A 23,340-nucleotide genomic window follows, 5' to 3' on the forward strand; every position below is an offset into this window, starting at 1 on the left:
GATTCTGCTTTTAGTTGCACCAATATAAAAGTGTACGACATTTAACCAATTTAGCTTTAATCATTCTACACCATCACCTCACCCCAAAAGCCAGAATCTTGTCTCTTTTTCTTCCTATAGGAAGTTACATTAACAGCATAAAACTAACACTGTGGAGAGAGAACAGGGCAGTTCTGCTTCTCCGTGCTGCCCTTGCTGTGGCTTTAGGTGTAGTTCCACAGCAAGGCAATCAAATTTAAATCCAAGCTGATAGGGAAATTTTCCCTCCTAGTTTACAACTAGTTTACAAGGCCTGTGCCCTCCCTTGAGCTGGCCACTGTAGCTGTGTGGAGAGTTGGCTCGGACAGCTGATTTGGCCTCTCTTTGTTTTGTTTTGGTTGGTTGGTTTGGGGCTTTTTTCTTTGGTTAGTTGGGTTTTTGTGTGTGTGTGTGTTTTTTCGGGTTTTTTTTTGATGGTGGTGGTGGTGTTTTTTTGTGGGGGCCTATTCTTTCACTAGATGGTTTTCCAGACAAGCCCTAGTTCCAGCTGAAGTGAAGAAATAGGTGGATGTGGCCAAGGATGGGACGGATGTTGGTGGCTCCCACATAGACTAGCCTGAGCTGCCATGAAGCTGTTTCCTTATACATAAGAGTAACTCCCAGGTTTCCATGCAGGAAATAATTAGACAGTGTCTGACCACAGAAGGCAATCATGTTTCTGAAACCTTCCTTCCACAATCTGCAAGGCTCTGTTCCACAGCCATCGCCCTCTCTCAAGTAACAGCCTTTACCAGACATGAGCTTTTGGTCAGAGTACATCTTAAACCACAAACAGCTTTCATTTTCAGTTAATCAGCAGTCTAAGTCAAAGGCTTTTCATTAGAGCCTCATCCTATTTTGGCTATTCTGCTTTTTCCCCCATGTGGTAATGGAAGGTCTTATGATTCTAAAATTTTCATAAATTTTAACCAATCTGTGAAAGAGCAAAGTAGTTTTTTTCCCTGATTTAGAAGCAGTACAGGGAAGCCAGCTTCACAGAAGTCAATTTTCTGAAAGTATAGAAGAATCATTTTTAAAGCTAGCCAACTTTGAGCCTTCCATGTCAGCTAAAAATACAGACGTCTCACACCCAGTCATGGAACACAGCAAAGTACTTGTGTAACACCATAATGAGAAAAGACACTGCAAGAGCAGCCGCTTCCATCACCGAGAAGCTTTCAAAATACCTGAAAGTCAGAGAGTCTGCAGAGGGAGAAGAGATCAAGTCCAGAAACTGGGAACATCAGACTGCAAAGCATGTTGTTTTGATGAATCCAGAGCTGCCCAAGGCCTGCGAAACACAAGCCAACTGAACAGATTTAACAGCCTTAACTGTCTAAGCAAACTTCTCGATTGAGTACATTTCCAAAGCATGAAATTCCTGCCACTTCAACAAAAGATTAAAGAGTTTCTCTGCATAAAGGCTGGGATTCTGTAGGAAGAAATCCAATGAAACGTTTGAGAAATTATGACCTCTCCACTGACCATGGGGGAAGCCTCACTGTTATTTTTCAGCTTCCATTGGCTGGATCTTTTCCTTAGACTTCAGGAACATTATTATATTCACATATATCCATTTTAAAAAGTAATTTGTATCTAGATTTGTGTTTACAGTGCTAGCAGCTGTAGAAAAAATACATACACTGAGAAAAGCTTATTAAAAGACACACTGGGGTAAATCAACACCTGGGGACGTTTCCTCCCTCCAGAACCTCTTTCCTGACAGATAACACATAAATACACATAGTGCTAGATCTAAATTTGTGTGAATAAAAAATGAAAAAAAACCCCACATGAGCTGTTTATGAATCATTTCAAATCTTCTGCCAATAGCATATCTGCCCATCCTATTAAATCTTGTTCAAAGGTTGCTTCTACAGCTTATGCTTCGAAATGTACTGAAATTACAGCTGTGTGCTGCATTTACTTGGTTTGTTCAGAAAACAAAATCTTGATTAAAAAAAAGGTTAAATTAAAATTTTCAGCATAGTATATAAAACACTTTTAAAAGGTATTGTTTTAGGAAGAAAGGAACCTATTTAAGTGTATTCTCTAAGGCAAGAGAGAACTCATCTGATAGGAAGAGACCCAAGTATAACTAAAGCACAACGGATTTGTAGCAATTAAAATAACAGGCAAAATGTAAGCTGTAGTCAGCATTTGAGTGTATTTGAGCTTCCACATCAAAAGAACTTGAATCAAAAGAGTGGCAAGTTTTTGTTTGGTTTTTTGTTTGCTTGTTTGGTTGTTTTTGGAGGGTTGTTATGGGTTAGTTTGTTTATTTGTTTGTTTTGACATTTCCAGTAACCAAAGAGGGAAACCTCTAGGAAATTTGACAAGTTGTTTTACTGAAAAGGTGTAAAACACGCAACTACATTCATTACTACCCAGAAACTGGAGAATTTAAAGGACAATGGGAAAAGCACAGCAAAGGTACTCAAAAAAGCACAGAAACTCTTCTTAAGCTTAAGTGAGAACTGAGCCAACAAGAACAAACACGATACAGATGGCCTGTGTGAAACAACTCTGAAATATATTTTAAAAATAGGACTACAATAAACCCACACTCATCTATGGTCAGTAAACAGCATTACGGCTGACATTTACCACAGGTGAACTAGAACTAGATGCAGCGCCACTGACAAGTTGGACAGCATAGTACAGTTTTGGCAGGAGGGACACAGGATACCTAAGGAACATTTGCTTTATTGTATCTTTCTCTTCTATCAACCTGTAATCTGCCTTAAGATTACTTATAGACTGAATTACCTTGAAAATCGAACTCTAAAAACCACCTGAATGCATAGAAGCCAGCTGTATTCTGTATTCTTCTAGATTACAAAAACCAACCAACCAAACAAAACCCCAGCGGGATTCAAAGATATCCTTGGAGGTCCAACAAGCATTAAAAAAAGAAATATAAGTATAGCTAAGGCACTCAAAACTCATTTCACTAGAGATTCGTCTGTTTTTTCTTTAGATGACTGGCTCATAAAATACCAGTATGCTTCAGGAAACCACACAAGGACATCACATCAATTTTTAAACGACTACAGGCAAATTTATGTTTTGCCACACGGAAAGTTTTGTCAGAAAATATTCAGGTTGATATTTTCAGAGCTTACTGTCAGTACAAATTATTAGCAATAAACATTACCACAAATGTTCAATTACACTAAATATATTACTAATTTGTTATTTGATTGAATAGCCACACAGGCATTCATTAATATTGGATTTGCTACACCTACAACAGATAGTGGCACCTACAGTGTTTGCATTTGGTAATTTAGAAAAGTATTTCTTTTATAAAAAGAGGTCATGTAAAGGGAAGTAGGTTTTCCCTTCAGATCTCCATAATAGTTCTCCAAAAATGGCACTCTCTTCCATTGCAGACACTTCCAGATCTGATTAATTCTACACCATCAAAATGATGAAATAGAGGGCACCTGGCTTTAGTACTGATTTCCAGAATCCAGCCCTCAGAAAGAAAAACAATTCCCTGAAAGCTCATGTCCATATACTGCTCTAAGTAAAACGAACCAAACCAAACCCTACGATGACAAGAAGGGAGGAAACCCCTCCACACAGGTGACTCAAGCTCCTGTCATGATGCAAGGCTGGAACATCGCAATGAGCTGCACGTGAACCCTGTCCAGCAATGGCCCTTCAGAAGAAACCCTGACCAGCTGGAGCAATGTCTCAGCAACTGCATCTCTCAAGAACTACAGTCAAGGCTAGAAAAGCCAGTTCAATAATAGGGTCATTAGACTGGGGGCAGGGGCGGAGTGTGAATGTATGAACAAGGGCATGTTTTTTCACATACTCAGGATATACCCGTACAGCAAATCAGCAGACTAGATCCTAGTTCTAAGAGATTATTTCTGCATTTTTTTTGTCACTTTCCCATGACAATGGAGTAGAATCCAACATTAGAGATCTTCTGAAGCAGCATCAAAAGAAAACCATGAAGTTAATAAAGTATAGGGGTGATTAGGTGATACTTCACCAAGTAGTAAAGACACATAGGAAATAGGACAATGTTTTTGTTTTAGCTGAACCATATGCCACCAAAACCAAAAGAAACCCCAAAAGCCAACATCCCCTTACCTACAAATGAATGCAGCACACCCTTAACCCTTCGAGGTTTTTTTAAGCTGCTCCTTAGGGCAAATGCTCATATTTCATTCACAAGGCTGCTGAAATATAGATAAAGGTAGCACTCTTCATAGGCAACCCTACTGGCCTGAGAGATGGTGAACTATGACTGGTTTGGACCTCCGGTTTTTCACTCCCAACTTCAGATTATCCTCGACCAAATCATCAAAACCTAAATCTGTGTTTGCACACTGGGGCTCTCCTAGAAGGTCACCGACTTCTGCGGTAAGAAGAATCAACACATTGTTCCAACCCTTTCGTTACGCTGACCTTGTCCAGCAGAGCAGCACCCGAATGGCTGTGGTTGGGGTTTCATTACTTCAGCTTTCGTACCTCAGCCCCCAGTCAAAGGAGCTGAAAGGTGGCAAAGCAACATGAAACTACATATGCACCACCTGAGAACTAGCAGGTATAATAGAAAGAACAGCACAGGGCTGGCCAGGGATTAGTATTTAAATGCAATACAGGGAATTTAAATGATGTTCATAAAGATCACTTACTGGATTTTCAGTCACTCGGCTTGCCAAGATGTAAAACAACTCTCTGCAGACTACTTAAGAACGGCACTTAGAAGAAAGCCAGAGCAGGATCCTGCTGATGCCAAAGTGTGTGGGGCTCAGAAGGGCCACTGATATGCATGGAACAGTATTTACACCAGACTGCGAAACACATGACCTTCAAACTCTTTCAGCTTTGAGTACAACTGATGCATTGCTATCCTCCATTCTGGATTGCTCAGTAAAAGCCCAACCAGATCTATTGACCATCTCACCCACTAACAAATCTTACCTACAGACCAACAAGGCAGAGGGCGGAAAAAACCAGATAATTTTAACAAGAGGGCTTACATTATTTACATCTCCCTCTCGCTGGGTTCACAACAGCTTAGCTCACAGGCATTCCTTTTCATTGACACAGACCTAAACAAGAAAGGAAGTATTGGTGCTTTTCAGACAAATACTGAGGGATAAATATTCTTGTGTCTTCAAGGGATAACTCTACATTGGCAGCAGCACAGAGTGGCATCACAGCAGGGAAGCCCTGAAGGACAGATTTCTTCCCTGACACATGAGTAGAGCACGGCTGGTGCTGAGACACATAAATGACCTTAATGCTCCTTGGGCTGGACATCTGCCATGGGTGGACATGCATCCCAGCAGAAGGACAACTGCTCAGTGGGGCCCAGACTGTCCACAGGAGGAAAACAGGTCTTCCCATCCTGTGAAGCAGAGATATGGAACGGTGGCCTTCTGCTCCAGGAGGCACATTGCAAAGTGCTTTTCTCTCCCCACCTCCCAAAGCCTGGACAGCAGTACCTCAGAGTTGGGCTTCAAGGCAGGGTTTGAATCAGCAGCCCCGTCTCACCTGTGTAGTCCCACTGAAGTAACCAGGGCTGCTCAAGCAAGTAGATGCTTCTCAGAACCTGTCACCTTTGAAGCTAGCATAAAGCTTCAGACCTAGAGGATTATCAGTAAAAAAGTAGTCTGTGCAGTAGAGATACAAAATTCCTCCTTTTTTTTTTGTCTTTTTTTTTTTAAGAAAACAGCAGTAAAGCAACAAAAAAGCCCTCAGTGTGTGTTCTCAGCTCTAGGTGAGAGCTTTACTCCCTCCCTTCCTCCCCCCAAGTGTTTTGATTTTTTTTTTTTAATGTTCACATTGCATTAAACCAAGGACTTATAAAATACAAATCTGATGGTAACAGGTGATTTTTTTTTCTTCTTTTCATTACTGCACTGGGTCTTTAGATGCTAAGTTGTTCTATGAATACCACAGCAGGAACACATTAAAAGCTTAAAAAGTAGTCAAAAGGACACGAAGAATAAAAACAAGCTTGTAATTTATTGATTACTGATAATTACTTAGGTTTAGAATCTTATCATATTTCTTTAGATGGAATACCACCTTACCCTTCACATCACACCACTATCTCTAGTCTCCCTGCCTGTGAAAAAGGAGTTCCTGAGTGGGCAGGCAATGCTTGGACCTCCAGTTTCACCTTCATCTTTTTCCAGAGTGCAGAGTATTTGTGACAACATTTGGCTTTTATATTTCTTTGGCATTTAAAATACTAGTACTAAGCCCCCTGCTACTCCATTATCTGCCAGATAATGCATCATCTGACAGTCATTACTATTTTAAAGAAAACCTGCTGGAATCGTGACCTCTGCTACTTTTTTCTTCTTTTTTTTTTTTTTTTAATAAATACAGTTTTGGAAGCACATTAATATTTGGAGCCTAAAAGCTTTGAAAGTGTAGTTTGAACAGTGAAGAGGCTTAAGACAGAAGATATTCTATATTTCATAGCCTGAGTTTTTAATCGAATCCTTCAGAAACACAACCGTTTGGACTAGATGCCTAACTCATCCCTCCAAGTCCTTCTACCCACAAAGTCCACATCCCACTAGCTATTGCAGTTCAGATCCACGGCAGTGAACAGACAAGAAGCAGCTGTGAATAAGCCATGACTCCCACACTTTCTGCTGTGTTTCTTTCAAATTATGCCGAACAAGCCAAAAGTAGCCATGCTGAAAACCTCAAGACAATAGCATGCTTGCATAAACACATGCGATTAATAAAACTACATGCAGGTCACCCAGTGAAGAGCAATGTTGAATTAGGGAGTAGAACAGGCTCTTTCATAAGGTTTTCAAAGGCCGTACACCAAAGTAAGCTCTCTGCCACACTAAAGCTAGAACAGAGTTTCTAAGTACTGGGTAGCAAACTGACCATCTAACAGGAGAAAAACAATACACTAGCTTTGCATTTATTTCAGATAAGCTTCTTGCTAGGAGCTTACAGATGTTTTTGACATCACATGGGTCACATTATTCTGAAAAATACAGAACCAGTGAAAATGGAATCCATCACTGTTGCCACTGCCTGGTAAGCCTGGTTTAGGATAATTCAAACTGTGCACACTCCCATACAGGTTTAAACTTCAAGGCTTTTGATACGCCCAGTGAAATGGACCCACCTGCAAGCTGTTACATCCATTTCTCTTGCTCCCCTCTGCAAATGCATACGACTCAGTGTTATAAAGATGTGAATCAGCAATGAAAAAATCACCCCGCACTCCAAATGACCAAAATGAAGCTGTTTCTATGACTTCCATAAACGGAGATTATGTTCGCCTATTATTTCTCTGACCTTCTGATGAGCATGACCAAAGAGAACAAGACCTCAAAATTGATTCAGTGCATCAGTTCCTCTGTATTAACAGAAGATCCATCTAACTCAGCAGTGTCTACTAATATTTCAATATAATAAATTAATACGTACCTGCTAGCACCTCTAGGATGAGAAACACTGGAAAGCTGGTGGGTTTTTTCCACCTCGCTGGTGCACTAGTGTACTAATACAACTGAGTATACAGGACATCAGCATCCTCATCAGGTCAGAAAAGCCTCCTCCTAGAGCAGGCACCATGAGGTCAGCTGCAGATTATTTTCCAGAGGGCAGCCCGAGGACAGTATTAAGCCTGCAGTGGGTAGCTTTCCCTGGGATATAGTTTCTCCTAGATAGAAATAAACACATTTCTAGGATGTGTCAGGCTGGCTGTGCATGCTCTGTGGAGATACTCTTTGAACACAGAGAAAAGTACACAGACTTACAAGCATCCAGAAACAGGCTTGTACTACCGCTCTGACTGGGTTGCTTCAGATCTGGAAATCCTTGGCAGATGTTTGGCAGACTTGGATTTTTTCTTCCGCACAGAGAAACTGTGTTTGGGCAGAAACCACAAGCAGCCCAGCACATCTGGCAAGCATAAACTTCAAGACATGTTGTGAGGCTGTGTGGGCCAGCAGCCCAAGCAGGATGGAAGAGACTATGCAAAAATTAATGGCATACTGTGATTAGGGACCAGGGGAACACTCTTGCATTCCTAAAACTTGGGGCATGCTCCAGGTACATCCCGGCTGCGTATAGGGATGCACATCTGACATGCGCATCTGTGGCCTTGATTTCCAAGAGGCTCGTCTAGCAAACCCAACTTGGCCCAGTTGAAACTGAGTGTGTAAGCAGGGAAAGCACGAGGTTCTGAAGAACAGTTATGAGTGAGAGCAGCAGGAATCACGATTTGCCTTCATGTGGTGAAGTCTTCCCCTTTGTCTCCAGTGTCTGTTCCCTGCACTCTGCTGTGCATGGGCACAGCCTGGTTCTGAACATGACACTGTGCAGAATACAAACAGTTCTGAAGAGGCATGCCAGCACCTCGGGGTCCGTGCTGTGCCTCCTGAGAATGCAAGAGTCCTTCCTAATGGGAATATATGAGAAGAACCTCACCTGCCTCACCTCCTGCCGACACCTTTATTTGGGACAGGTGCTGGTTTCCTATCTCTTTTCTGAAACAAACACAAGAAAAGAGAAGGTGCTGAGATGATGTTCTCTACAGAGCAGATTTTCATTTGCAACTTAGAGATCAATTTAGGAACACACTTCTGATGCTTGCTAATGATGAACCTAGATGCATCGGTGCTTTCCTGAACTGGGTCCTTCCACCGTCACAATAAGCCAAAACTGGAGGTGGCTAGGGAAGGCAGCATCATTGTGAGACAGCAGTTCTTTCTTTCCGGTGGCTAATTACAGAGCTGTAATAGAATATGTATTTATTTATTCAAAGAAGGATGCTGTAATGGTGACCTATCAGAAGCTGTGTTAATCTGTGTAAAAGAAGCTCACTTTGCAGCAAATGTAAATACTAACCTCTCTGATCATCACACTAAAGCTCCTTTAAGACATATTTCATTGTCTTCCTCAAAGGGCATTTCAAATATGATGCAGAAATTCTACCTTACAGAGAGGCTAATTAAATATAACATCTAGTTACCATTGTACCAGCGAACCTTAATAACCCTGCAACCCTTTAAAGGTTGTTTTGGCAAACTCATTCTGTTACAGGGTAAAAAGTAAGCAGAGCTTCAGATAACTATTTCTTATCCATTTGGGACCAAAAATCCTATTATATAAGAGGGCCTTTGGATAGACACATAATTTAAATGAACAGGAAATCAGTCAGACCTATTTTTCTGAACATTTTTCATCTGTTTTCAAGCCACACTGAACTTCTCCAAAACTGCACCAAAAGGAAGCTTATTTGCTCATATTTTGTATCCTTTTCCTGAGGTAAGAGGGAGTAGAAAGCAGCCTGAAAAAAATTTTTACTTAATTATGACGCTACCAGAAAAGGTTTCTAAGTCGAGGTGCGCATTACAGCAAACACATCGATGTAATTCTTATAGGACAAACTGTGCAAGTGCAGCAACAAGGTATTGCAATGACACGAGAAGCTTCTCTGCACAAGATGTACACTTAATCCTTTGCTCTGAGGCCAAAGTGGTTTCAGGGTGCTGTTGAGTCAGTAGGTAAAGGGTTGGAAAAGAACCTTTATTGGTTTTTATACTCACTTAGCCAATATGAAGAACAATACAGAGAAGCTCTGTTACAAATAACTGTTCCCCAGTCTCAAGAGAAAGATTACTGTGATGCAGACTTCAGAAGGGAGGATGAGTCCTTCAGAGAGAGCAACCCCCTTACCACACAGAATGGCACAGAATTAAGGAAGGATATTCCGAAGGGAAAAGCATCAGAGGACTTCATCAGAAGAAAGTGGTCAGCACTCAAGGTTTTAGTTTACAGATGAGAATAAAAACTTTTAAGTATACACATAAATACCTGTGCAGTGGTGCCACAATGTACAAAAGATCTAGCAAGAAAAAATATCTTTGGCTCACATAAAACACTCCGTGCACAGAAATTTACAGAAACTGTTTTGGTGATGTTCTATGGGAAGTAATGTGAGATATTAAATTTTAAAAATACAGTCCTCTATTAACTCAATAAGCAGAAAAAAAACCCAAAGCAAACCAAAACAAACAATGGCACATTCAATTCTAGCACAGAGGAACACCTTTCTTCAGTCCAACAATCTTCTTTTCTGGGAAAGAAATACATCTTAATGACTGAATTCACTTTGGCCATTCTTCCCCTCACATCGCACATACCAATTCTTCCCAGAAAATGTCTTGATCCCTTGCAAAATTTGGAGAGGGAAAAGTGTTAGCAAATAACAATTATCAAGCTCACTTATTAAGGCCACTATGATTGGAGAATGACACAATACAGGTCTCTCCGTCACTCTAGTCCTTCTTTCTGTATGATTTCTAGGTCTTCTGAGCACCCTCCTCATGGAAAGGACATACATGGAGGCTGGAGATGACTTATTCTGGAGTCTTCAGGGCACATTTGAAGATAGGGGAGGGACAACAGATATATGCCATATGAATGGCATATTAGTTAAGGGGCCACACTGTGAGCAGCAGCAATAATACCCGTCCTGCCCAATAAAACAAATAGATGAGGGGCAACTTTATATACAGTTGATCTAAGCTACTGAGAATACCTTCTTCAAGATCCAATCTACATTTCCTTCCTTAATCCACTTTAAAACTCCGCCTTAAATTCAGTGTAAAATTCTAAAAGGGATAAAACACTCTGTTCCCAAAGGCAAACCACCCACAACATACCATTCAACAAGGGAAGCTGGATGTACACTAGTGGCTATGGTACACTAAAGCTCTATTGCACACATAAACCTAACTCCAAAGTTTCACACACGTGAACAAACAAGACCAAATGTGTTCCAATGTAGCGACTGAAAGCTTTATGGTAGGTCAGATGTTTTGAACGATGTTTTGCTAAAACAACTCTGGATTTCACTATGGCTAATACTGTCACCATGTCCACTTCTTCAGTATATCCTTCTGTCTCTTGCTGACTATAATATTTTTCTTTATGTTACGAGCTATAATGAAAGCTAAGTGCCTCCTTATTCACCACACTGACACATAGCTGATATGATGTTTTATTTAGCCGAGAGAGGGAAGAAAGAAGTTTAAAAGCAGGATGTATCTCCAACAAGATAAGCAAGCAAGTCCCACATTTTGCTCCCTCTCAATAGCAGGCACTACTTTAAATTGCCATTGGCTACAAATATCCCTAAGCATTGCCAGAAGCCACAGAGAGAAACATTACCTGAGACAGCTCTGATGAAGGAAGGAACATCTACCACTGCTCCTGACCTGTCTGCCTGCCACTGACTTGGGTAATTGAAAGAACAAGCGCACATCTTTCGGAGCAATCCTTCTGCTGCCCGCTTGAAGCCGTTTAAACTCACACTGGTTAACAGATGGTCCCTGCGCGCTCCTCAGGCTGTTGACACATATCTCTGGGTACATATACAGCCACTCAGGTATGTATATATCATACCTGCTAAGATCACGGTTCTGCTGCCAAGGGCAGTGTCAACAGTCACCAGCAAGGTCCAACAAGCCCTGCCATATTTTGATGACATCACGTGCCCTACATTGCCTTAATCTTGGTGACTCTTTGCCCTGGTTTCTTACTACTATGTCATGAAGCCTGCTAACAAAAAGCTATATTCCATCTGTGTAATTGTACTTCCCAACCAAACATTTTTGCCACTCTTCCCTTGGGTCTCCTTTAACACTGAAAGAGCTGTGACACACGCTGCTTGCAGAGGAGAAAGCTTGCAAGGTTAGACCCCAAGGTTATTCAGTGATGCCTACCTTGTTTTCTTTAAAAATTAACATTTATAAATTAATTTGTCTCTACAACTATTATTTCAAGCAATCTTATTAAATTTATCTCACAGAATGCATTGTTCTTCCAAGACTTGAGATAAGACTAAGTTAAAAATCAACCCTTATTGATTTTTTTTGACTTTTAATTAAAGGCTATTATTTTACAGGTTATCAGTTAACCCCAGTTAATTTTTAATTATTAGCTTTGAAATGCTCCAAAATTTTGCCATGCTTCCATACAGAGAAAATTAAAATGATCAGTTTTAGGCTTTTCCTACCTAGTAAGTAATTGTGATAGTTCTGAAACAAACTTTTAAGGGTTTTTTTGGAGAACGTCAATCATATTAGTAAAACCTAAAAAGAGCCTTCATGTGTAGTGTAAGTCATAAGCAATGATGAACAAACAAGGTGATAAGACAAAAGTAAAGTGTTCATGAATGGATGAACATGCCAAATTGCTGTAAATATAAACAATGACTGCTCATTAGCAGCTTAATGCAGTTTATTCCTAACTCTCCACCTCAGTATTTTCAATAAACCACCTTTACCTATAATGACCCAAAGAGCACTCACTAAGCAGAAAGCAGAAGCGGTCATCGCTCTGGGGAATGATTGCCTTGCCTGGGTTCACGGAAGCACCGTGTAGATGACAAAGTTCTTTATCAGAGGTCCTAAGGATACAGGGTGATCATTTAAAGCCATAGTCCCCCAACTTGCAGCTTTAAATACTGGTATGCCAACCCTCCCAACCCAGTAGTGACAGCCTTTGAGAAACTGCAGGCCAACATATTGCTGCTGCCAGCACAGGCAGCCCTGACACATGCAGGAGAATGGAAAAGGCGGCAGGAAAAGAGAGATGCCAACAACAACACCAACACCACCACCTCCCCAGAGAAGGCAGAAGCTGAGAGCATGTGGTGAGATCTTCAAGTGCAGACCCCCTCACCAGCGCTCTGCACAACACGACCTCTGCGCCTACGGGCTCCCGCAGCCGAGGCCGAGCACGGGGAAGAGCCATTCTCCTCCAAACGTCGCGGATGCCTCCGTGCATCAAGTGCAGCCACATCAAGGTCTCTGTTTCTAGCACTTCTCTAGTACAAGAAAACAAAGAATTAAGCCGAAGGAAAAAAAAATATATATATATGTATGAAAAATGTGCTATCATGATCTCAGCAAGGAAAACAAAGGATCATTACAAATGTCAGATGGGAGTAATTTCTTTCTCAATGAATACTGCAATATGAATATTAATTTCTCATTTCATCCTAACAGGGGGGATGTTTTCTGTTCTGAGAGAGATTCCTATGGCTTAGTGCAAAGCTGTAGCAAAATGGGACTAGCTGGAGACGCACTCTTTTAACTTAAGGCTGTTTATGATAGCTTAGTGCTGTTCTAACACTTGACTGACTGAGGGAACATAGCAACATTTTTCCCAAGGACATGCGCCCCAGTCAGTTCTCGAATCTAACCACCAGCAGGCTCCTTAGTGCTCCTCACCCTTTTACCTACAGAACAGAAATAAGGACACACAAGTGCCACAATCAAAACAAGTCCTCCCCAGTTTGGGCCATCAAGTTTGCGTCAGGCATTAACTATTTCCAGCACTCTAGCAAAGAATTAGATCTAGCCTTGATGAAAGTTCTCTTCCATTTTAATAATGCATCAAGTATTTAATTTGCTTATAAACTATTAACCAGATGTCTGTCTGTCCAACTACTGTAGGCACTAATGGTAAAAACGATTATTGCACCATAAATTATGCATAGCAAGGATTTTCTGATTAACTGAAATATGTGCTGCAGTTGTTATTCAGCGTAGTTAAAATGGCATATGTCCATACAGTATATCAGCATGTGAACACTTTGTCACGTACTTCCCCTCTATCTTATGTACTTCATAACCAGAATGAAACCATAGTGACTGGAGTGCAGAAGAAACACAGGCATTTAATTTTTCAACCCTGCCTCCCTATTTTCTTGCTGAATTTGCTACCCATTTAAATTCTTCTTTGGACGTCGTCTTCATTTTGTTTCTTATAGACTGAATTGTAATTTAAAGATAGCAAAATTATTACAAAGTCTGCAGTAAAGTCAATAATTATCTTCTTTCAAACATTCAGTAACATTGGCTCCACAGCGAAACCCAGGGAAGGCAGCCATGTACTAAGGGCCAAGCTATAGCCACAGCATAGCAATGTAAAACTAGACCACCAATGAATTCTAAGTGAAGGCAATAGAATTGCATGATTATAAATGGTTAATGCATGGTTATAAAGAATTTTACCCTAAAAATATTCTGAATGAAGGAAACATTTTTAGTTGACTGTATCAACCAATTGTATTATAATGTCAAGTACATTAATATAATTCAAATGTTAGAACTGACACTTTTTGCACCTTATCCACGTGAGATACATTGTCATGAATATTCATCAAGAAAGCATGAGTGCAGCCAAGTTTTATTTTGCTACAGAAGTATAATATTCCACACTGGTCTAAAGTTTAAGCACAAAAAACAACTGCTAATAACACCATATTTCATTAGCATTGACATTTTATATTATCTGAAAGCAGACAGCCCAGGACATTCTTTTTGCACTAATGACTTTTGTCATACTGCAAAAACTCAAAAACTTTCAGACAGATTCTGAAGGCACTTACATGCCTAGCTGTGAGTATTACTATGAGTAGTCCCAATGCAACCAATTAGCTGACTCAGAGTAATTAAGCATTAAAGCTAATTATACCTGTTAGTGAGAATTAGGCCCTTTCTTTTTACTAAATTTTACAGCTAATAATTCTGAACAGGGTTGCCAGTTCTGACAATTTTATCTGAAGTTTTGGAAAAACATATTTTCCTTGAAGACCTAGTTCCAAGAAGAAAACTCTGGTTCCTGATGAAACAAGAAAAATAAAAGGATTGTGCAGGGTCCCAGCTTGCTGGAATAAACTTAGTTGTGTTAACCAAACAAACTCATCGACCAAAAGACAAATACAGAGATAATTTCTTACTCAGGCAAATTATGCCACATCAGTTTTTTTGAAGAACCAGCTTAGCAACAAAGGACTAGAGCAGCCTAAAAATCACATGTGCTGCAGACAGCTGTATGAAGCATGAGGTCTGCATATTCCGATTCCAAAGCAAACATGTCCCTTCCTTCCTTCTGTCTCCTGTCATGGTTGTTTCACAGCAGCGTTGATGCCATTTACTGCACAGGTATCAGTTGCCTCCCAACACAGAAAAGTGCTGCACATGTGCACAAGAATGGTTAAAATAGCAAAGCTTTTTTTTTTTTTTAGCCAATTCCACCAACACATTCAGCATTCAGAGAAATGGATCTCGTATAATTTTCCTCTTGCCAGTTCCATCATCTTGACTGACAATGCCTGTCCCTTCAAATTGTCCCCAGTTACACTTGTTAACTACAGCCTGCATCAACAACTCCTTTTGGATGGCAGCAGGGGCATCTCTCCCCTTTACAGGACTTGGAGAACCTGTAAACTTATTCCCATCTGGCACTCATTGAAGGCCATAGCCTTAAACCAAATGTCTCCAAAGCCAAGCACAAGAGTTAAAACCTCACTTCCCTCAAAGCAGATTGTTTACCTGGAGCATATGGTGCTGATGCAGAGGCACTTCCAGCCCCTCCACTTACCCCTGGCAAGGGCTGGTTCTCTCTTGTGGTGTTTTTCTTGCCCCACGTTAGATGATGTTCAGTTTGGAGGCTCTTTTTTCCTGGCATGTGCACTGATGCACCCCGGGTTGGAAAACAGCCATGAAATGAGTGATGGGCACAAATCTGATCTCTAGCTATACTCGGAATTAAGCAGCATTAAGACTAAGTGTCATCATTCGATTAAAGTGCAGACACAAGTTTTTGGTAACACAAAGCCTGATCGCAAAAGAGGCCAGTTCCTTAGGCCCTTTTACAAAGGTACTAAGCAATACTTTGCCAAAACCGGTGATTTGGCTTCCAAAGTATGAGAGGATCTCCATGACAATAATCTGAGGGAGTGATTAGAGCAGAAAGTGGAATTTTTCCAAGCATGCATTTTTACTAATCTTTCTCCAGAAAGAAATAAAACCTCCCACACACATTAGAAAGCCTACTACTGCATATTTCTCTCTCGCCCATTCTCCCGAGCCAAATATTTTCTACCTGAAACCTTAGAGCCATCATAATTTGAAAGTATTTTTAAAAATACAAATATGCCCTTCATATTACCCCTTCAACATAATTTCTAATCTGTGAGATCCATAAATCCAAAGTAGTTTAAATTCTTATATAATTTTAGGGATTATTTATTCTAATCATGAAACCATGCAGAATATTTTATTATGGATATACACAAACATAGGCTGGATAAACAGGAAAGAAAAAAACACAACTCGAAATGTGATAACATTTCAAATGACTGACGAGATTATTAATAAGGTTAGTGTACTAAATCACATGTAAGCATGACCAGGGGCAAACTCAGAAACTTCAAAACAGATTTTTAAATCAAATGATGGGTTTTAGAGAAAATTAAAAATGGATGGGATGTAGATTTCCTGCAGAAAATCCAGTCAAGTCATTTCACTTTATTTTCACCTATTTAGCATTTACCCATCTCAGTGAGCTGTATAAATATGCTTTCTTATTTCACACAGCGACAAAATAAAGTGCACAACCTCCTCCTTGATCACTGCAGAAAAATGTAACATATCCTTCTAGACAAATCAACACATATGAGGCTAAAACACACGACATTATCTTTCCATTAGAAAAGAAAATCATACATAATTTTAACTCTCTGAAAAGTATTCAGCACAGCTCTAAAGCTATACAATGGAATGTGGAAGGTGCCAGGTCAGTGAAAATGGAAGAAACCTTCGATTTCAACTTTGTGCCTGGTTCAGACTGGGAAAGTTCCATGTCACCCTGTGTGTCCTGGCTTTCCCCCACCAGCTCTGCATCACAGAAACAGCCGACTGTGAGCATTTCCCAGCTTGCTAAACATTTGTCTCAGCCATTCAGCAGTTTCTGCCAGGATCCTCCTCCCTCTTTACACCCTGTGAATTAATTCTGCTTGCAGCAGCACTAACACAGGCTGCTGTGGGTTTTTTTCCTCTCCCCAATGTGAGTTATTCGCCACCGCTTAAGAAGAGTGAATGGTACAAAGTTCACTTGCCTTTCTAGACACAAGGACCATTCTTCTGTACACAAGGCAAAACTGTGCAGTCACTCAGTTCTTTCCCTCTCAGCTTTGCTTTCCCAGAACACAATCCAGGAGAACATGTGGCTCCATACTTCAAAGAGATAAAACACATCTTTCATCATTGAAGGGAAGCCGAGGTGTATATTTCTACAGCCTGGCCCAGATCTCTGGCTGAAGTCAGCAAACAACTTACATCACTTGAGGATCCAGCCTCTTCAGTGAGATCACTGAGTGACTTCAGCGCACTTGAAATCTGTGCTGTGCCTCGGGGCCGAGCGAGCCAGCTGGGCTCCACACCTCGCACAGGCTGCACCATCCCGATTGGGTCCACTCTGTCACTGCCTCTCTCTCCCCACCTTCAGAGCCCAGTTCCTGCACCTCTCAGGCCACAGGCTTCTGTTCAGCTTCACCACTGATGCACGCTTTTAAGCCGGGGAGGGCAGGATATACTGACATTCAAAAGCTTCCCTCCCCTCATTTCACAGCGTGGAAGCGAAATGTATTATTTCTGAAGGAACAGCCCCTCATTGCTGACCCCTAGTACAGCTACCACAGTCATTCTGGCTTTATACCTTCTCCAAGGCATTGGCTTGCTTTCTCCTCAAGTCTCCATCCCTAGGTTAAATTCTAAGCAGACAATCAGCCTTGTTCAAACAAGGACTGACACTTGGTGACCTCTCTGAATGATCTCGGGAAGGTCCCATGGCAGCTGAGATGAAGACGACTTCTTGCACCACTTCACAAGAAGCTGGTCTAGTAGAATCAACTTCGCAAAGGATTGCAGCACAAAGCTTACTCTTTTTCAGCTAGGAAGGAGTAAGAGTATCTGTCTGTATATAGAAGTACCTGGCTGACACTTGAGGGGCTAAAAGAGAATCTGATCAGATCAACTCAACGTGGTAGTCCCCCCTCCCCTAACAAACATTGGTAAAATTCTGACAGGGATTTCCCAAGCAGCTGCTTGAAGGGGGAGGCAGAAGAAAAGCTCACACATCTTGGATCATTTAGTGAGATTTTTAAGTGGTCTATTTCCTTATCAGTCATCACCTCTGCTAATTTGTCATCTTGAAAGCTACCTACCATGCTTTGCCATTTTAAAAGTATAATATTTTGCAATAGGAAGAACAGAAATCAGTCAAAACCTGTAAAAACATTTGAACTTGTCAGCTGGCACAGGACCAAGAAAGGTATTATGCTATTGGACAACTGTCACAGATGGACGCCCAAGTTTTCAGAAGTAATTTGGGATTAGTTTTTAGATGCCTGAATCAGAAAGTTAGAAAGACAATTTGAAAACTGCTTTTAAGAAGATGCGTACAAAAAGCCAAACATGTAGGTTAAGAGATGGAGCAATGCCGATTGCTAATCATAATCACAAGATTATAAACATAAACAAAAGATCACCACCTGACAGTAAGAGCACATTCCACATTCCTCTAGTGTCACACTGGAGGAAGTCTTTCAGAAAATTAAAGAATTAATTTCTGTATGCAGACTGATTCAGTATCAAATATGCAAAAAGAATTCATATCTGTCTATAGTTTTATGATGTTGTGTAGCTACATTAATTTTGGCAGAAGAGGTAATTTAAATCCTTTGGGAAACATTAGCCTCTTGATATGAGCGCATAACTCAGATTAATAGCATTTGCATATGTATAACAGTAGGGAGAATAACCCTGTGTTTGGAAAACAGCTTTGTATTTTAACCAGTATGGGAACAGCAGGAAAAAATACATACCAGGGACAACCAATCAAACAGCATTTGTTAACTCATGCTAGGTAATAATTGTAAATTGACCAATATTTAGAAACAGACATAATAACCAAGAATATTTTGAAAAATCAAACAAAGCAGAACTGTTAATATAATCAAAAGAGAAGGGCAGGTAGAAGTTTTACTGCTAATCACTTATAAATGGTGGGGTTTATTACGATCCAGACCAAATCTGTGCTATACTCAAATTGTATAATTGACACTGTGTATGCAATCTCTCAGTTGTTCAACAATACAGATAACAGCAGTAATGGTATAATTATAACTTACAGCTGAAGTAGATAAAAACCTGTTAGTTCTTAACTAGTGGTTGTAATTAAGAGCGGAGGAGAGCAGTATTCACTGCATCTGCTTATGTTTCATTAATAAAAGTGGATTTTAAGTTCCAACACAGCAAAGCAGCTGCAAGCTGCATCCAAGCCCTGACCATGTCCTGACAGAAGACAATGACTGAGGAAGGCAGCTTGGCGTGTAGCAGCTGTAGGAAAATTAGCTCTGTAAGCAGTGGTTGAGCAGCAGCTGTAGCTATGGAATGTACTAAACGGAAAGCAAAGCGATAAGCACATATGGAAGAGGTTATTTCCTGCGCCTTAACCATCACTTTACTTTTGACTGCATCAATGGGTTGAGGAAACAGCGTTACTTCCTTTCTGCCACCTTCTCCCTGCACGGGCAAAGAAATACACACACTTTGTGCACTCCTGTGCCCTGCCAACCCACGGACAGCGAGGGAGAACAAGACACGGCGGGACACGCCGTTTCCACCCGCGGGTGGAGCGCTCAGCTACCGCGGTCTGCTACCGCGGCCAGCCCGGGCCGGCGCTTCAGCACCAGGGGCGGCGGACAGCGCCCGCGGGCTCCCCGGCCCCGCCCCCTGCCCCGCCCCGCCTGGGACACTGAGAGGTGCCTGGCACCTGCCGTGCGACATCAGTAACATCACCGACAAGGAAACTACACATGGAAAACAGGTAAGTTTAGAAACAAGGCGTTTTGTGATGTTTGTTTGGTTTTCACACATAACGCCCGAAAAATAAATTCAAGAACATTGCACCTCATAAATAACAAGTTTCAAAAGCAAACCCTGCACCACGCGGCATTATCAAGTATGAGCAAAAGTGGCTACACAAATTTTTCTAACAGCTGTTTCCTTGGAATAGAGAGTTCTCAAATCCAGGCTGCTTGGTTTGTGCTTTCTGAGCAAACAGAAGAGTAAACCAAACAACTCAGAAATTAAATGGGTACCACTGGCACGTTTCACTTGCTTTTTGGCGTACTCACTCAATGCTGGTTGCTAAGCAATTTATTTTTCTTTTTAAAGCTCAAAACTACTCACTGCCAGATGGATTAATGAAAACATATACTTGCACGACTTACAACATTTTTCATTTAGATTTCTTGATACACCAGTACTGTTTCTTTTAATTGTTTCTTTTAAAGGAATTCTATTCCCAGGTTGGAAAGTAAAGACATAAATTAAGGAGAGCAGGGAGAGGGGAGGAACAGAAAGAAGCTAAGGGTAATTATCCAGTTTTTCAGTGGATTGCGGAAAATAGGTACCTAGAGACTTGCACGTCCTCTGGGACTTGTAGCAAAGACAGCATGTCTAGCTCAGCATAGAGATGTGAGGCACCAGGTGACCTGAAGGTGCCTTGCTCTTAACTGGTTTATCTATTTATAACTACATGACATAACATTTACCTGTGGCAGCACAAGTCAACACAGGGTTGTTTCAGCAGCCAAATAACCATACACAGCCTCTTCTTATTTACACCTTATACACAGTGATGCTCTTTCCACTTTCACACCCAGTTCTTTAGAGCTGAAACCTGATATTTGGCACTGTCATCCAGCCTGTGCCCTGAAATGCCACCCAACTTACCTATGCCTAGGTAATTTTTAAGAAGTCATGATCAGAACAAAATAATGACCCACTGCACAATGTAACCAACCCTTCTGCCAATGGTAAAACCAAACTGTGTATTAGCCATTACCAAGGGCGTAATTACAGAAGGGATAACAGGAGGGGGAGGGGAACCCTTACCATCCCCAAATGGAGGAGAAAATGCAACTCTGCGATCTTCAACTTTCTGCCAGCTGAAGGGGGGGAGGAGGGCTGGGGGAAGACTGCAGCATGGCAAGCAGCAACTCTGAGGCAGCTCTTTTCCCTTTACAGCTGGCAGTGAGTTGACAGGCTCAGCAGCAAAGACTATTAACGCAGTTGGGTCATTTTGTGCGCTGCTGCTGGGACATGAGAGAGGCTGCAGTCCAGCTTCCTGGCTACAGATCCTCCCTCACACACCCGCCCACGGACAGAGGAAGTCTGGTTTGGTGCGGAGAACCAACAGAAATAATGTTCTTTTTCCTTTGTCTTTGAGAGCAAGTAACCTCTGGTGTAGTTTACTGTTGACAGAACCCACATGGGAAGAAAAGGTTAGGGAAGGAAGGCAAACCACAGGCCTAGTAAGAAAGAAGCGGGATAGTCACCATGTGCAGGATGAACTGAAGGGGACAGCCAAAATCTCAAGGGAGCCATGAGGAAGAGGTGGCAGAGAGGAAGGAGAGGCAGTGGAGGAGTGGGATGGAAAGGTCAGGTAGGGACTTGCAGGAGGCTCATCCCGATAACGAGCAGAAGGAGGTGAATGTAGGGAGCTGGTGGTGTGTCGGTAGAAAGCATCGGGCTGCACACCCATTGAGTCATGAAAAGCAACGCTGTGACAAGGGGGGACCTCATGAGACTGAGAAAAAGCGGACAACACAGGCGCAAGTTTCCTTGCAGTTTTGAGGCACAAACCCATCAGGGCCAGAAGGCAAAGAGTGAGAGGAGCACAGACCTGCAAAACGCCAAGTGCCCCATCTCCAGGAGGGATGCCAGAGGAGCCTGGCGAGGAGGGACAGAGCACAAGTCTTGTGGGGAAGCGGTACCACACTCTGCGGGGTGCGAGGACGCCGGGCTGGGAGAGGCGAGGATTTGGGGGTCCCAACAGAGAAGGGAAGCCGGCACCTGGCGGGGCGGGCCAGGGGAGCGGGCTGAGGGGAGCCGGGGAGGTGCGAAGCAGCGGGTGGCAGGGCAGGGCAGGGCCGGGTGGCGGCGCCCGGGGAGCCCTCCGGCGCTAGCCGGGGAGCGGAGGCCGCGGCGCCGGGGGCAGCCCCTTCCCTGCCTGCCTGCCCTGCCGCGGGGGCAGCCGCTGCCGGTCCAGGGGCGGCCGTGGGCGAGGCGGGCCGCCCCCCCTGCGCCGTACCGGGCCGCCTCTCACCTGTGTCGAGGTTGAAGGAGATGCGGGCCTCGGCGAGGTACGGGGTGTCGCTCTTGGAGCGGACGCGGCGGATGGGTCTGCGGTCGATGTCCTCCTCGGAAGATGCCGCCATTAATGTGGGCACGGTGAGCAGCGTGGCCCGGCGAGCTGGCGAGGGCGAGCCGGCGGCGCGGGGCGGCCGGGCGAGGAGGGGGCGGAGGGGGCGGGCGGGGAGGGAGAGGGGGGAGGGGAGGACGGGGAAGGAGAGAGGGAAAGGGAGAAAGGAGCGGAGAGAGGGAGGGAGGGAGGGAGAGAGAGAGAGAGAGACAGGGAAAACCCGTCAAGGATCTCCGGACGGGAGCGGCCGCGGCGGCCCTGCCCGCTGCCCCCACCGGCCGGCAGCGCCTCCGCCGGCCGCGTCCCGCCCGCCTCAGTGCGGCGAGCGTCGCTCCGGGGGGGACGGAGCGGTGACACCCTGCCTGCCCCCCGGCCCCGGGGACTGGCCGCCCACACCCCGCTCCCTGCAAGGCAGGGTCCCGGCTGAGGTGGTTTCCCGCTCCCGGGGCGGGGGCTCCCGCCTGAGGTGAAGCCCCTCTCCTCGCAGCCGCCTCGGCCTGGCAGAGGTGCCACACGCCGCCATTTCCCTGGCTGGCCAAGGTACCTGCCCGCAGCAGGCCTGGGACTCCCTCCCCTGGTCTTTGAACTGCTCTCTGAGGGTCCCGAAGCTCAAAGCGTGCCTGGAGAGACTTGGTGGGAAGTCTGAGGGCTCATCCCTTCAATTCCTTCTCCTCTTTCCTCGGGCAACACCATTAAGTAAACCGGAATTGTGCACCAGGCCAAGTACTTCGAAATGCCAAGGGGGCTGAGGAGCCTACACCCGATGTTTAAAACTGGCCATCACTTGAAGATTGGAACTTGTATTCATAAGTCGTTTTGGCGGGTCTTTGAAAAAAATGGGACCATGGACAAAAATCAGTGATTCCATCCTCCCGCTGGAAACTGGGGACAACATTTTGCTGCTTCTCCCCTATGCTGGCTTCCCTGTTTAATAATAAGCTGATTACGTAGATGTTCCTTCTTACCACGTATTTGTAGGCTGCCTGCCACATTAGGGCACCAATTTTGGTTGAGACCTCTAGATGTTATTGTATTACAAAAAGATTTTTTTTTAATCTGGATAGCACGAAATTACTGCATAAAGTAGTAGTTAAACAGGTAAAATATGTGCTAGTGTCCTCCCATTTAATGCAGATTTTTTTAAAGAAAACCCAGTCTGCTTAAAGTCACTAAGTTGTCAGTACTTCCAAAATCTTTGGCTTTGGTCAGCCTCAATAAGAAAAAGGGCCAGGGAAT

General features: G+C 43.0%; 1 protein-coding gene across 1 annotated transcript in view; it reads right to left on the bottom strand.

The window, feature by feature from the left end:
- PHACTR1 (phosphatase and actin regulator 1) overlaps positions 1 to 23,340 on the bottom strand; it is a 308,817-nt gene that overhangs the window by 273,295 nt on the left and 12,182 nt on the right. Inside the window, exons 3-4 of the mRNA XM_065629081.1 lie at positions 22,009 to 22,155; positions 7,788 to 7,895 (exon numbers count right to left, since the gene is read on the bottom strand). Coding sequence (XP_065485153.1) covers positions 7,788 to 7,895; positions 22,009 to 22,155 — 255 coding nt within the window. The remainder of the gene's footprint in view (positions 1 to 7,787; positions 7,896 to 22,008; positions 22,156 to 23,340) is intronic.

Source organism: Caloenas nicobarica, chromosome 2, assembly GCF_036013445.1.
Source record: "Caloenas nicobarica isolate bCalNic1 chromosome 2, bCalNic1.hap1, whole genome shotgun sequence".
In the NCBI taxonomy this organism is placed as follows: Eukaryota; Metazoa; Chordata; class Aves; order Columbiformes; family Columbidae; genus Caloenas; species Caloenas nicobarica.